The sequence below is a fragment of the Pelobates fuscus genome, chromosome 2 (assembly GCF_036172605.1).
Source record: "Pelobates fuscus isolate aPelFus1 chromosome 2, aPelFus1.pri, whole genome shotgun sequence".
In the NCBI taxonomy this organism is placed as follows: Eukaryota; Metazoa; Chordata; class Amphibia; order Anura; family Pelobatidae; genus Pelobates; species Pelobates fuscus.
In genome coordinates, this window is record NC_086318.1 from 124,149,979 (window position 1) to 124,166,545 (window position 16,567).

Here is a 16,567-nt window from a genome sequence, read left to right on the forward strand (position 1 = left end):
ATTTTAGTCAGCATCTGATTATTCTGCATAAATCAAACCAAACAGGGTTATTTGCTAAAGTAAGAATTGTTGTGAATTCATAGTGAATTTTAAATTTAAAGGGACACTATAGTCACCATAACCACTACATCTTATAGTAGTGGTTCGGGTGTCTATAGCGTGTCCCTGCAGGCTTTTTGCTTATTCCTGACACTATAGTGTTTCTTTAAGGCCTATATATAAACTAGAACAATTCTTCTAGACAGCTATGCTTAGAGTTTGGATAATTTTACCTTAAATTTTAAATTCAATTTGAATTCCTGACAATTGTCACTTTATTAAATAATCCTGACCATGTAATCCCTGTGAACTATATCATGTTTGGAAATATATTTGCAGCACATCTTCTGATGTCTGTATTCGCAGATCTTTAATATTTTATTTATCTTTTCAATGTTTCTGACCCTTAAATTTCTGCTCCATTGACCAGCACCACAGAGCAGGTTGGCGCATTATATATAATAATATATTATTATAGTCAGCATCTTCAACCCCAGCTGTTGCTCTAAGCCAGGCATAGGCAACCTTCGACACTCCAAATGTTTTGGACTACACCTCCCATGATGCTTTGCCAGCATTATGGGTGTAAGAGCATTATGGGGGATGTAGTCCACAACATTTGGAGTGCCGAAAGTTGCCTATCCCTGCTGTAAGCCAATGATGAGAACTGTACTCTAACAGCAGCTGAACGGATACAGATTTTTCACCCACATACGAAGCAGAGCCTAAAACAGCCATCTAAACTATTTGCATGGGGTGTATCTTGTTTATTATAGGCTTATAAATTGATATCTCAGAGGTTGATAACATATTTTATCTGTAGACCTTTTGGCACACAGTGTTTTAAAACCTACATCATTATATGCTAACCCATTCCAAAACTCCAATTTCTACGCAAGGCAGAGTTGGGATGGTAATAATGCAATGACAGAATGTTAAAATATTAATATATAAAGAGATAATATATTATCTGGAAGCATCTCAGGCTACTGTTGTATATATATTTAATTATGCACATACTGTACACACCCAAACTATTCTAATTGGGAATTTCTAAAGATCACAAAGAACATGCTGCTCCCAAAACTCCTCCAAAACCCATAATTTTGTTTTTTCGACCCTACTGAGAAAGAGGACACAGCAAGAAGTAATTCATATTGTGACGGTCCTGGTGGTAGACCCTTAACACTACTGACAGTGGTATTTACTAAAGTGAGAATTCAAAGTGACCTCAAGGTGAATTTCAAATTTAAGGTAAAAATTGCTGAACTGAAAAAACGTTTAAGGGGAACTATGTTTTCAGTTTGGCTAATATGGCCTTAAATTTTAACTCACTTTTAATTCTCACTTTAGTGCAGGCATAGGCAACCTTCGGCACTCCAGATGTTGTGGACTAATTCTCTTACACTCATAATGCTGGTAAAGCATCATGGGAGGTGTAGTCCAAAACATCTGGAGTGCTAAAGCTTGCCTATGCCTGCTATAGTGTATAGCATGTTAATATCTTCTGCCCATTATCTGTGTCCAGCAGTCCTCCCCAGTGTTCTGAGGTCCATGGGGTATGTCTCGTCTTCAAACATGTCTTCTCTCTCATGCAACTCAACAGTTCCTTTTCCATGTTATTAAACAACGCTCATTTCATTATTTTAAAAAATGTTCCTCTGAAATTCTTGCTAATATACTAATTTCCTTTCATGTTTTTAAAAAGAAATAAAAAGTTCCTCTCCCAGACATGTCTCCCTTCTGGGCAAACTCACACTCCTTGCCCAGAAATTGTACTCTACCCCTGGCTAATACAGCTTAACTCTTTCTATACAGTGCAATGCCTTTTCGTTTTGAAGAACATTTCATTTTCAACATCAACACATATAGCACTTCCTTAGTTTATCTTCTCTCCCTTGCTATTGTTTAATAAAAATGTCCTATGTACCCTCTTCCTTCCTCCATAAACCATCAAAATCTTCCTGCTATCCCTAGGCTTCCCCTTTTTCTGTCCGTGTATATGAGCTCTATTACATATAACTTGTCACCTATAGAATGTTGTACCCAGGCTGCTTCTAGTAGAACTCAACGTTCTACATAAGATTTTATAGTAAACAAGGAAAAACAGTGTCGGCTTAAACTGGAACAATTTAAATTAACATTCAATGACTTGAAAGGATACATAATTCAATCCAAAAATGTATGAAAATGGAGAAATGATCAGAAATCTGTTTAAACACTTTCTTGCAACGTAATAAGCAGTAAACTGTGAGAGACAGAAAGAAATCCCTACACAGAGCCCCAGAAGCTGTCATATCTTGGGCCAACGTTACAGTGGTTCACAAACACAAAAGATTTGCCTTTATTCTTCAGGGTAGTCTAGCTCGTCGTTGGCAATCAGTGCACCAGGGTCCTGTTTGTGCTTCCCTTTGCTTTTGGATCTACTATTTGTCCGGTTGCTGTCATGTGTCTCTGCTGAATGCTGATAGTAGCCTTTCGTGCCTCCGGCTTCCCAGTCCTGATATGCTTCTTCTTCAGGAGCATAGGAGAACCCATCGTCTACTGAGAAGGTGTCATCCACATCGTAGCGCTGATATGTACTCTGGTGTAACACCTCCTCCCGTGCGCTGATCTCTAAGGTACTGTTCCACATACCATAACCAAAATAGATAAGCAAACCTAGAAAACAAATAGCAAAACAAAAATTAGAAAATGTTTTACCAGAAAGAATTATTTGAGATCGAATGAGTTTATTCTGGGGGGGAAAAAGCCTGAAAAAAGTAAGAGAAATGTATTCATTTTCCCAGAAGTATTAACGCAATTTATACTCACACCTTTTAGTCCACATCTGGACAGGGCCTCTACCTTGAAAGGACAAACTTAGCACCAAAACAACTTTAGCTACATTAAGAAGTTTTGACGTATAGATCATGCCCCTGCAGTCTCACTGCTCAAGAAATTACAAATAAAAATTATTTGCAATAAGGGAACCTAAAAATTTAGACTCATTTTTAGTTAGTGTGTAGAAAGGCTGTGTGAGTCCCCTATCCCCTATCTGAAGTCCATATATGGGGGACAGGGTAGGGAATTTTTTTTCCCATCCTTTATCTTGAATATTAGGTCCCCCACCATTAGTATCCCCATCTGGAGCCAATGGGTATTATTTTACAGGCCCCATCCCCACTTATTTTAAACATTTAACAGACATACCCTCACCTGCTGCAGGATATGGAGGTTTACAATCACCATTGTACTAACATAGTTTTATTTTTTATCCTCCCCCTCCCCCCCACTCCCACATGATTTTAAAACATTTTTTTTTTTTTTTACTTCTTTAATGTGGCTAGCTAGCAAGCGTTGGCCAGCCACCATATAATTAACCATGAGGGTTTTTAACTGCCAGCGAGCAAACTGTTCAGATGTTTTTTTAGATCAGGGTCCAGAGTTGAATCCTCCAAACTGGGATTTAATTAGTTCGGTTTTGGATATCAGCAGTCTGCCAGCATCCGGTGCAGCTGAAATCTGGACCAAATTTAGGCCCATTCAGATCCTGAGTTACAGAATCCGGACATTGATGAATTCCATCAATAATGTACGGATTTTGCTGTCCGAATGGCCCTGTATGCAGCCGTATGGTTTTGCCCCCTTTGGTTCAGGGTCATTCTGACTTTATTGAATTGGTCACCTCCCACCCCAAACGCTTGTTGGAAGATAAGAAAAAAACAGTGTAGCACATTACATACAGATGAGAAAACAAAAAAAATGCCATCATCTGCAAATGATTTAGTGTGATAACCAGTATTTACAATAAATAAATAATACAATTCTCTACTTTAAAATAATTATAATGTACTAGGCATTAAAGAAGAGCACACAATTATTGTTTTATCCCAACATTACTCTACCTTGTATACGTATCCATTCCCCTTGGATATTTCCATACTCGCAATGTTACAACCTGTAGTTAATATGGATTATATCAAGATTTCTATATTGGTTAAATGGATATAGTGCAAAGTGTGGGATGGATATATATATATATATATATATATATATATATATATATATAAACTAATGCTGGTTAAGCAGTGTTAAAGTGTTTCCTAGCAACAAGGATGAATATTTATGTAACCAACAAATGTTTGTTGTTTGTTTAATTAACTTCCACGTCAAAAAATGAAAAACGATTTCGGAATTTTCAAACTGTTAAAGGGCTAGTTTGGGCACCATAGCAGGCTCATCAAAATTAAGTTGTTACGGTGTCAGGAGGTCCCTTTGCGCTGGCTCACCTTTGGCGGTTAAACCATTCACGAATGCTTTAACCCCAAGGTCTGTGTTCCAGGTCTGGATCGCTCTGCCCCATGTCTTTCCACTCGCTGAAATCTTAGATAGCAGAAGGCTTGAGCAGCATAGGGCAGGGAAAGCAGTGATTGATTTAGAGTGGTCAATCAGTGGCGCCCCTGACTGATGTTGTCTGATCCTACTCAAGACTTCTGTTATCTAGGGGTGTAATATAAAGACAAGGAGCAAAGCAGATCTGGAGCTAATGCACCTACATTAATCTATTTGCTGAGACCTGTTATATTTTCTGTTGATGTGATATGAGTCAAATCCAGTGACACAACAGCCTACTGGCATGCTGAGATAAAGCAGTCCATGACAAGTTTTACCACAATTTTTTTTTTTTTTTACTTTGCGCAAATCGAGAAAGGAATTTTTTTTTAATTGACCCATGAGGATCAGAGTACTTGACCTAGACATGCCACCATCACGATGAACACTTGGTACTCTGGTCTGCTATTAGATCTTGTCATATGTCTTCTGTATTGTGTTACTACGCTTTGCAAATGAATGAACTTTTGGAAGACTGCCAGGAACGGAACGGTGCCTGTTCTCAGGCCAATTAGATTACTGAGTTCTACCTTTTCTCATTGTTTTTTCTTTCTATATAATATGTGGATTTAGGTGTTTTGACGAGCTTATGTTTGTTTGTTGATTACAAAGTGTTACCATGATATTTGTACACACCAGGAGGGTTTTATTCTGTTTGTGATGTTAAATTCTCTTATCACTGACAGCTTAACATATTAAAAATGCATGAGAAGTGTTAGAGGAATCTCTTGATATGGATAGAAGCCGCAGGACTCACACAGACAGATGGTATGTGAGCGAAAGGCTCTGCTCATGAAAATTTAACAAGGTTTCAGTAGATCCCGGTCATGCAGCTCTGTCCCACATCAGCCCAATTAAAAAAGTAACTACATCATCTGGCTGTCCACATTTGATGAGTGATGAGTCCTCTGACCATTTATCTAGGACATATTACGAGTATATTAAAAAAATAAATCAGGAGAATGTGTTAATTGCTATTTTATGTGCTCAATACTTTGATGTTATATTATGTATGCATAGATCATTCTTCAAACCTGCAAGTCAAAGGCTTAAATAATTGCCTGAAGAAAATAATTCAATTTTTAATTAATCTCCACACCTGTGACTCGGAAATCAAGGGACCCAGATGAAAGAGGAGCATTTGGTGTACCTTTAACCTTTTACAACCATCACAAATTGTACAAAATCTTAATGAGATACCTAGTATGGTGTATTCCCTAAATTGGGAAATGTGGAGAACTGACAAGGAGATTGCCCATATTTTTGCCCTTACAGCTGAAAGAGAACATTCTTCTTCTCAGACTTTTTTGACCTAGTTTGGCCAGTTAACTTGCCAATTCCTCATTATTGCTGGTTTAATGAATTGACCCCAGGTAGGGAGTAGTTAAAGCAAGTACCAATGTCCGTATGCTATATATGAGTAGAGGTGGCTGTTTCTATTTTGTGAAGTCAGGTATTTTGGCTTCTATAATTTGACACAGTAGAATGTATGTTGTTTTTTTTGTTTTTTTTTACCATTCTATCTATTGTTTCCATTGTTATTTTAGCACCCAACAATGCCTAGCACCATTAGTATAACATTTAATGAAGATATATCACACATAACCCAAATATATCTGTTTTTTTATATAATATATCTGTCCTTTTTTATACAGAGTTCTGGTCATTGTCTTGACATCCAGAAGTCATATTAGCTAAAATCAAAAAGGCTGCAGTCATGTGAGCTGTCAGAATATATTATCATGAATATCTAATTATCCAGATATCATTATATTGAACTGGTAGAGCTTTTATGGCTTAGCAATGATTTAAATGTCAACTAGTCAATGATATATGAGCTTGAGATTCTAAATCTGCAGGAGTGAGCAGGTAATCCCAGTGCTTATATTTTCTACAGCACAGGTAATTTAACTCTGGCCAGAGGACTATATTGGGCTTCATCTACTGTACTTTATTTTGAGATAAAATAAGATATAACAAGAGAAAAAATTATTTGTCTGGACCTATAAATTATATCTTAAAGGGACAAGCTAAGGAACACTGATGAACATTATAGATTGAACGTTATTGATTCATCCTAAAAGTGTATCTCAGCATTATATTAGGATTCAAGTACCAAGTCTAAAGAACACAAATGTGCAACATGTTGATATATACATGCATCTTGTAATGTGCTATAGATATGACATATAACCAAAATGTATTGTGTGCCATGTAGAGATGTCCCGAACAGTTCGCCGGCGAACATAGCTTGTTCGCGGTCGCCGCGGCGGGCGAACATATGCGATGTTCGGTCCGCCCCCTGTTCGTCATCATTGAGTAAACTTTGACCCTGTACCTCACAGTCAGCAGACACATTCCATCCAATCAGCAGCAGCCCCTCCCTCCCAGACCATCCCACCTCCATGACGAATAGGGGGCAGACCGAACATCGCATATGTTCGCCCGCCGCGGCGACCGCGAACAAGCTATGTTCGCCGGCGGACTGTTCGGGACATCTCTACATGGCACACAATACATTTTGGTTATATGTCATATCTATAGCACATTACAAGATGCATGTATATATCAACATGTTGCACATTTGTGTTCTTTAGACTTGGTACTTGAATCCTAATATAATGCTGAGATACACTTTTAGGATGAATCAATAACGTTCAATCTATAATGTTCATCAGTGTTCCTTAGCTTGTCCCTTTAAGATATAATTTATAGGTCCAGACAAATAAATTTTTCTCTTGTTATATCTTATTTTATCTCAAAATAAAGTACAGTAGATTAAGCCCAATATAGTCCTCTGGCCAGAGTTAAATAGTCCTCTGGCCAGAGTTCCCGGCGAACTGTTCGGGGCATCTCTAGTGCCATGACACAAACATGGACACCGTTGTTCAGGCATCCCCAAACTCCGGCCCTCCAGATGTTGCTGAACTACAACTTCCATGATTCTCAACCTATCTATTTCATTCATAAAATCATAGGAGTTGTAGTTCAGCAACATCTGGAGGGCCGGAGTTTGGGGAAGCCTGCCGTGGTTAAACCAAACATAATGCAAATAAAAAAAACTGGTGTTTTTTTCAATATTAATGCATAGTGGTAATTACTTAAAAAATTTAAAAATGTGGGGGCAGGGTTTGCACCGCATGGCTTCCAGACACACTATGTGAGAGCTCTCTACTCAAATCTGCTAATTTGCATCCTAACGCATGTTTGCTCCCACACTTTGGATAATCTAAGGCTTACCTACTGCCAGAACCGGGTGCACTCGAGAGGTTCCACTACAAGCCTGACTTTGTCTTTGGCGGAAAAACAGTGAGGCCTAGCCGTCTTATCGGGCAAGAGAGGCAGCTGCTCTCACATCCTGAGCAGCATCGGATTACCTAACAGACTTACCTCGCAGGCCCCAACTATCCCTCCCCCCTAGACCGGTGGGGGTTGTCCTTGTCCCCACTGGCTCCACCACTTACTCATGCAGACACCAGACGACAGCTACTGCACTAGCTGGGACATCCTAAAATGGCGACCACATTCTCAACTCCTGGGCAAGAGACTCCCGCATGGCTCTGTAGCACTCATTAAGGAGGCTGGAAGAAATATTCAACCGCTTCTGGGTGGCCATTGAGGCTCGCATTGGGCCTGCATCCTCTCAACAACAAGTGAAGAGTCAGGGGGCGGGAGGCCGGAGGATGAGTGGGGCACCCTCAGGTATTGCCTGTACACAGCCACAAGTACCACTCTGCATCAGCCCATTTGGGCGGAGGGCAGCTAGGGGAGAGACCCCGCCGCATCGTCCACACAGGAAGAAGACTGCTCGCCGCAGAAGGTGACTGACCACCAAAGTCTCTTGCAAATCCCTGAAACGGGAGGACTTGGACTTTGAGAGCCCCCAAGTCCTCCCATTTCAGGGAGGACTTCATCCAAGCCTGGAGCTGGAGGGGCAATCCGACTCACTCCTGTCTTGCTGCATACCCTGCTGACATTCCTGCACTTTCTTTCAGTCACCCAAACCAGGGAATTGGTTAAGCAAGATTTCATTGCCCTGGGCTGTTTACCTCACCTATCCAGGGGTTTCCCTTTTGCTAGCTGTTAGTTCTGCAAATTTGTGCCTCTGATTGTCCAGCATTGCAATGCCTTTTAGTTAGGCTTTGATTTGTTTTAACATGCACATGGCATGACACTCCACAGTTATTGTAGTCTAAACCCAGTGTTTTTTTCCTTTTATCGTCTCATTTTACCGTCTAACATTGTTCACCCTCTATAATCTTCTTAAATGTATGCCTCTTGTCTAGCAGTTCATTGATACTCTATCATACAGCTGTTTTATACCCAGATAAGATAGTGTAGCCTGTTTTCTTTATTACCTAACTAAAAAAACTAGACAGTTGATCCAGGAGAATGTAACATAACAAAAGTTTTGGCTGAACGTGTACCTGCTCTAACTCCTCTCTCATATACTTATGTATTGTATTGCATCTCATGTCTCGAAAAAAGAAAGAATGACAAAAAAAATGTGAAAATTTAAAAATTGTCATGCAACCAACTTTACATTTATTTGACCACTTGAGATGGATTGACCCACTAACTAAAATATGTAAAGATTTAGATACAATTCCTTGTATATTCTGCAGTTCAGTTCCCTGTATACTCATACAGGGTCTACTCAAAGCGTAACTTTTAAGAATACAAGTAAATTCAAATTAAATTTAAAAAAATTGTTAGAAACATAGAATGTGACGGCAGATAAGAACCATTCGGACCATCTTTTTTTAAAAATACTTTCATCAGTCCCTGGCCTTATCTTATAGTTCGGATAGCCTTATGCCTATCCGACACATGCTTAAACTCCTATACTGTGTTAACCTCTACCACTTCAGGCTATTACATGCGTCCACTACCCTCTCAGTAAAGTAATACCGCCGAGTATTATTTTTAAACCTTTGCTCCTCTAATTTAAGACTATGTCCTCTTGTTGTGGTAATTTTTCTTCTTTTAAATGTAGTCTCTTCCTTTACTGTGTTGATTCCCTTTATGTATTTAAATGTTTCTCTCATATCCCCCCTGTCTTGTCTTTCCTCCAAGCTATACATGTTAACCTTTAACCTTTCCTTGTAAGTTTTATCCTGCAATCCGTGAACCAGTTTAGTAGCCCTTCTCTGAACTCTCTCTAACGTATCAATATCCTTCTGAAGATATGGTCTCCAATACTGCGTACAATACTCCAAGTGAGGTCTCACCAGTGTTCTGTACAATGGCATGAGCACTCCCCTCTTTCTACTACTAATACCTCTCCCTATACAGCCAAGCATTCTGCTAGCATTTCCAGCAGCTCTATTACATTGTCTGCCTACCTTTAAGTCATCAGAAATAATCACCCCTAAATCCCTTTCCTCAGATGTTGTGGTTAGGACTCTATCAAATATTCTGTACTCTGCCCTTGGGTTTTTACATCCAAGATGCATTATCTTGCACTTATCTACATTAAATGTCAGTTGCCACAACTCTGACCATTTTTCTAGTTTACCTAACTCATTTGCCATTTGGCTTATCCCTCCTGGAACATCAACCCTATTTCATAATTTTTCCAATTTGGCTATTTTTTTCTATAAATTTTAATTATGCTTGTATTACATAAAATTCACAATAACACACTTGTGAATAATCCCATCAGTCACCCAATGATACATGATGTTGACATAAGAATCCCTGAGAACCTATACAAACATTGGAACCTGAAATACAACCTGCCTGCAGCCTTCATTCCTAGTTCTCTAGCAGGACAATCTATGACACTCATTTTCTCCACATTTTAGCTTCCATCATCACTATATATTATCATTTATCTCTTTTTAATTTTACCATGAATCAGCAACTTACCAACAAAACACCAGACAGCAAACCGGATCCAGGTAATGGATGACAATTTCAGCATGAGATATGTAATATAGTCTCTTCCTTTACTGTGTTGATTCCCTTTATGTATTTAAATGTTTCTCTCATATCCCCCCTGTCTTGTCTTTCCTCCAAGCTATACATGTTAAGATCCTTTAACCTTTCCTTGTAAGTTTTATCCTGCAATCCGTGAACCAGTTTAGTAGCCCTTCTCTGAACTCTCTCTAAAGTATCAATATCATTCTGGAGATATGGTCTCCAATACTGCGTACAATACTCCAAATGAGGTCTCACTAGTGTTCTGTACAATGGCATGAACACTTCCCTCTTTCTACTACTAATACCTCTCCCTATACAGCCAAGCTGCTATTCATGCTCGCATTTCCAGCAGCTCTATTACATTGTCTGCCTACCTTTAAGTCATCATAAATAATCACCCCTAAATCCCTTTCCTCCGATGTTGCGGTTAGGACTGTATCAAATATTCTGTACTCTGCCCTTGGGGTTTTATGTCCAAGATGCATTATCTTGCACTTATCCACATTAAATGTCAGTTGCCACAACTCTGACCATTTTTCTAGTTTACCTAAATCATTTGCCATTTGGCTTATCCCTCCTGGAACATCAACCCTGTTTCATCATTTTTCCAATTTGGCTATTTTTTTCTATAAATTTTAATTATGCTTGTATTACATAAAATTCACAACAACACACTTGTGAATAATCCCATCAGTCACCCAATGATACATTATGTTGACATAAGAATCCCTGAGAACCTATACAAACATTGGAACCTGAAATACAACCTGCCTGCAGCCTTCATTCCTAGTTCTCTAGCAGGACAATCTATGACACTCATTTTCTCCACATTTTAGCTTCCATCATCACTATATATTATCATTTATCTCTTTTTAATTTTACCATGAATCAGCAACTTACCAACAAAACACCAGACAGCAAACCGGATCCAGGTAATGGATGACAATTTCAGCATGAGATATGTATTTACCAGCATGGCAAATGCAGGCACAAATGGGACACATGGTGCCATATAAGGCAGTTTTTTGGGGTTCTCTGGTTGTTGTAGGATTACAAAGACCAAGGCAATGATCAGCAGTACCATCAATACGACTATTAAGACTGCCCACCACACTTGATCATACACATAGTCTGCACCAAATATAATAAAAGAGCAGAAGATGAAGACCAAGACAAATAGAAGCATAACACAAATAGTGACTGTACGACCAGTAGCAACAGTTGGGCGGTCCATCTTTCCAGGTAATCCAAGGCGAATCCTCAATGTATAATAACGTGGACCTATAAGTTTCTTCAGCTTAATAAGATAGATGTTTTCAGATCCATCAGCTTCAATTCCTGATGTCATATCAACTGTTCCATAATTTGGATGGTTTACATTGTAATTTGACTTATCTGATTTACCAATCAGCATTTCATTGTCTCCAAGAGAAGGCAGATTCTTTGCACCACATGTGTTTGTAGCTGGACTTGAAAATTCTTCTCCATCACTCATCGGTGAACATGCCTCCTTCTCACAGTCTGCAAGGATTCCTTCTTTCTTCTTGGTGTGTTCTTCGGAGAGAAACTTGACAAATCCATCAATGTCACTCTCAGGCTGATAACGCAATAATAATACACAAACTGAGACCAGAGTGTATGCTAACAAAGTGCCAATTGACATCATTTCAATCAGGTCCTGAAGACTGACCAAAAGAGACAGGAGAGCGGCAAGGAATCCAGAGACAATGCAAGCCACTACTGGAGTTTCGGTATAGGAACTGACGTGGGACAAAAACCTATGAACACAAACGGATACCTTTATTAGTTGGAGAATACATTGTTACATTACATGAGCAACACATTTATTCTACAGTATTTAGTATGCAGGCAGGTTATAAATGCATATAAGTTACTATATAATGGTAATAAAATGTGCTATACCAACCTGAATAAAAGGCCATCACCAGCCATTGCGTAAATTACTCTGGGCATTGGAAACAGTGATCCAAAAAGGCTGACAGTGAGACCTGCCACAGATCCAATGGCTACAATAAACTTTGCGGTGTAAAAGCCATGAGCTACAAACATCTCCATTAGAGGGGATTCTGTATCAATCATATTGTATGGCACCATCAACGTTAATATAACGCTTACCTAAAAAGACAACAAAGTTATTGTTGGTCACTATTTCCAGTAAGGACAGAGCATGTATTGATCACCAATATTCTGGAATTGATTGAAGGTTTATGATGTACCTTTAAATGGGCTGGAGTTGGGACCCAGATTGAAATACAATATATAGATGATGCACTCAAATAAAGTAAAACTATCAACAAAATAGAATTAAAATAAATAAATAAATATATATATATATATATAAATAAATACATCTTTTAGAGTCCCTACATTTGCTGCAATAGGCATTGCTCAGATCAGGAAACTGTTAAAGATCTTTTAGCCAATCACGTCGCTCCCAGCAGGGGGTATGCTGTCCAGTTGTGCCAGCAGTTTCATTGATGATATAACATAAATGAAACTGCTGCACAAGCTAATGAATAACCTTACTGGGTGGTGGGAGCAAATTATTTTATATTGTGCTGAGCATGAATAGCAGCATAATGTTGAATACTACATTGTGGCATCTTTATCAAGTCACATGAACCAAGTGAATGAGAGGAGTGAGAACTGCAACATGTAAGTCCTCAAAGTCTGGTGATATCAGTAACCAGCACTATGGTCTTCCCAAACACAAAGAGTCAATGGGACTCACTAGAATGATGTTACCATCAACACAAGAGGTATTTAGGTGTAATCTGTGTAACCTCTAATACATTTATCTCAGATACTGTCTGCAACTTCTCCCACTGAGATATGAAAAAAATAACACATGCATGAAAGGTAATAGATTTAATTACAGAAAGTGATAAAACATATAAAAAATATGTGTATATTGATAGTGAAGCGGTGACCCTGTGAGAAGCTATTCAAAAAGATGAATTCTCATGTAGAATAGTTGTCCCATATTTTAGTTTCATATATATTTATTTATGCATGATTTGTGACTGGAGGCTTACCTATAAGAAAGTATATCGAGTAATACTTACAGACACATATGCTGTTAAACACGTGATCAGGGAAGCAGTGATTGCATACGGGATCGACGTGTTCGGGCTCTTTGCTTCTTCTCCTGTGGTTGCAATGATATCAAATCCAATAAAGGCATAAAAGCAAGTCGCTGCGCCTTTCAATACCTGTGAATACAGTCATGAATGGCATGTAAGAAATTACTTTATACACAAATAACACTCATTTTCATATTTAGGGCTATCTATTACTACTAGAGTTTGTATATAAAACACAACAATTGAACTGTAACAATCAAAGGGATACTAAAGTGGCAGGAATACAACGCAGTATTCCTGGCACTATAGCTACCTCTACCTCCCTTCCCTCACCCCCACCCCCCCCCTTCCCCACCCCTCCGCAGTGGTGAATAAATAATTTAAAGGGTTAAAAACCCTTTTGTAACTTACCTGATCCTATGCAAAGTGTGAGGACGTCCAGCGTCAGTTAGCGGACCAAAAGTCAAGTCGGGTAACATTCCAGAAGCGCCTCTAGTGGCTGTATGGTAGACAGCCACTGGAGGCAGACTTAGTACTGCAATATAAACATTTCTCTAAAACTGCAATGTTTTGCATTGCAGCACTTGGTGCAATAGAAACACTGTACCCAGACCACTTCAATGAACTAAAGTGGTCTGGATGCCTATAGTGTCCCTTTAAAAAAAACTGATTAATAAAACAGAATTGCCTTGCTTTCCTACACAGTCAAAACCATACACAGATCCAACAGGAAGTTTAAAAGTTCAGTGATAAATCTCACCATTACTAACCAGGCCGGACTGGTCATTGGGCACACCGGGCAAATGCCCGGACTTCTCGCGGGCGGCTACCTTCCTATGGAATAGTCTTCCTACCGCCATCAGACTCTCCCCTAGTCTTCAATCATTTAAGAAGTGCCCTAAAACCCATCTCTTTAGGAAACCTTACGGCCTCCCAGAGTAACCTCTACCTTACATACCTGTCTCTTTCTCTCTCCTAAAGGGCAGCACTCTACTCTCTCCTCCAGCCCTGCTTCACTCCCACCTTATTTGACTGCTATTTCATGTCCTAATGTGTTTTATATCCCACCTCCTGAAGACTGTAAGCTCGATTGAGCAGGGTACTCCTCAACCTATTCCTGTAAGTTTTCTTGTAATTGTCCTATTTTTAGGTAAAGGAACACTATAGGGTCAGGAACACAACCATGTATTTCTGACCCTACAGTGTTAAAACCACCATTTAGGTGGCTTGCCCCCCTTAGCCCCATTAAAAGCAATTAAAACTCACCTTATTTCCGCCGGCACTAGCTCCGCACCCTTGGTGACATCACCAGAATTGCCGATTTTTAGCCAATCCAATGCTTTCCCATGGGGTAAGCATTGGATTGGCTGATATCAGCAAGGGGACGGGCCAAACACATTTTAGCCAATCAGCACCTCCTCATAGAGATGCATTGAATCAATGCATCTCTATGAGGAAAATTCAGCATCGCCAATGCAGAGCGTGGAGAATTGCTACCGTGCAGCACTGAGACAGGAAGCCCCTCCATTGGCCATCTGAGGAGTGGCCACTTGGAGGTGTCCTTAGGGGCAATGTAAACACTGCCTTTTCTCTGAAAAGGCAGTGTTTGCCTGAAAATGCCTGAAGGCAATGATTATGTCCTGGTATCCCATTTATGGAGACACCAGAGACAAGTTTCAAGCAAACACAACGCAAGCATGTTATTAAATTTGCTTGCACTGTGCAGAACAAATACAAACCTCATGGTCTGCCCTGCAAGAGCACTGAACCAACATGCTTACTTTGAGATGGGGAGTGCTTGTTATTGGGGATGACAAAACACACCCTATCTGGCCCAGCCCCCTTTACAGTGGGCCGCTGTGATCAAAAAATGCAGGGCCAAATTTTTTTCCCAGTCCGGCCCTGTTACTAAATGCTGATAACCTGTTACTGCCAGGCGTCTTACAATAATTTTTAGCACAATGTTTGATTTAGGATGTTTTAAGAAGTGCAGTCTGGTATCTTCTTCATTTGGACAATAATGTAAAATTCCAAAGAAAAATGTGAAAATCATGAGGTCAGTGGCGTACATACCGGGGTCGCAGGGGTCGCGGCTGCGACCGGGCCCGGCCCACCAGGGGGCCCGGCCGCCCCTGCGACCCGGTATGTACGCTCTGGGCCAGCCTCTTCTCCTGGGGGGCCCAGGAGCCGGCCACCTCCGGGCCCCCCGAGGCTGGCCCTGCTGTCATCCGGCTGGCCGGTACTGCGGGCGCGCGAGGGAGCACTGTCTCCTGGGTGCTTCCTCTTCAGCTCCCTCGCGCACCGCACTGATACCGGAGCCGGAAGATGACGTCAACTTCCGGCTCCGGCATCAGTACGCGGCGCGCGAGGGAGCTGAAGAGCAAGCACTCAGGAGACAGTGCTCCCTCGCGCGCCCGCCAGCCTGCCTGCTCACCGGGTGACCGGCCCCCCAGGAGCCCAGCAGCACCCCTGACCCCAGGAAATCCCCTCAGCTCTCCCACAGGTAAGGAGGCTGGGGGGATTTAAAAAAAAATGTGTTTGTGAGTGTTAGTGTTAGTGAGTGTGTGTTAGAGTGTGAGTGTATGTTAGTGTGTGTTTGTGAGTGTATGTTAGTGTTAGTGAGTGTGTGTGTTAGAGTGTGAGTGTGTGTTTGTGAGTGTGAGTGTATGTTAGTGTTAGTGAGTATGTGTTAGAGTGTGAGTGTGTGTTAGAGTGTGTTAGTGTTAGTGAGTGTGTGTTAGGGTGTGAGTGTGTGTTTGTGAGTGTGAGTGTGAGTGTATGTTAGTGTTAGTGAGTGTGTGTTAGAGTGTGAGTGTGTTTGTGAGTGTGAGTGTATGTTAGTGAGTGTGTGTTTGTGAGTGTGTGTTAGTGTTAGTGAGTGTATGTTAGTGTGTGTTTGTGAGTGTGAGTGTATGTTAGTGTTAGCGAGTGTGTGTTTGTGAGTGTATGTTAGTGTGTGTGAGTGTATGTTAGTGTGTGTGAGTGTATGTTAGTGTGTGTGAGTGTGTGTTAGCGTGTGTGTGTTAGTCTTAGAGTGTGTGTGTGAGTGTATGTTAGTGTGTGTGTGTGTGTGTGTGTGTTAGTGTGTGTGTCTGTTACTGAGTATGTTTGTGTGCATCTGTTAG

The 16,567-nt window shown here is 40.4% G+C and overlaps 1 protein-coding gene across 1 annotated transcript in view; it reads right to left on the minus strand.

The window, feature by feature from the left end:
- Positions 1–999: 999 nt before the first annotated feature.
- Positions 1,000–16,567, minus strand: part of SLC7A14 (solute carrier family 7 member 14) — a 105,530-nt gene continuing 89,962 nt past the window's right edge. The window contains exons 5-8 of the mRNA XM_063442660.1: positions 13,425–13,571; positions 12,266–12,474; positions 11,239–12,116; positions 1,000–2,700 (exon numbers count right to left, since the gene is read on the minus strand). Coding sequence (XP_063298730.1) covers positions 2,384–2,700; positions 11,239–12,116; positions 12,266–12,474; positions 13,425–13,571 — 1,551 coding nt within the window. The 3' untranslated portion in view covers positions 1,000–2,383. The remainder of the gene's footprint in view (positions 2,701–11,238; positions 12,117–12,265; positions 12,475–13,424; positions 13,572–16,567) is intronic.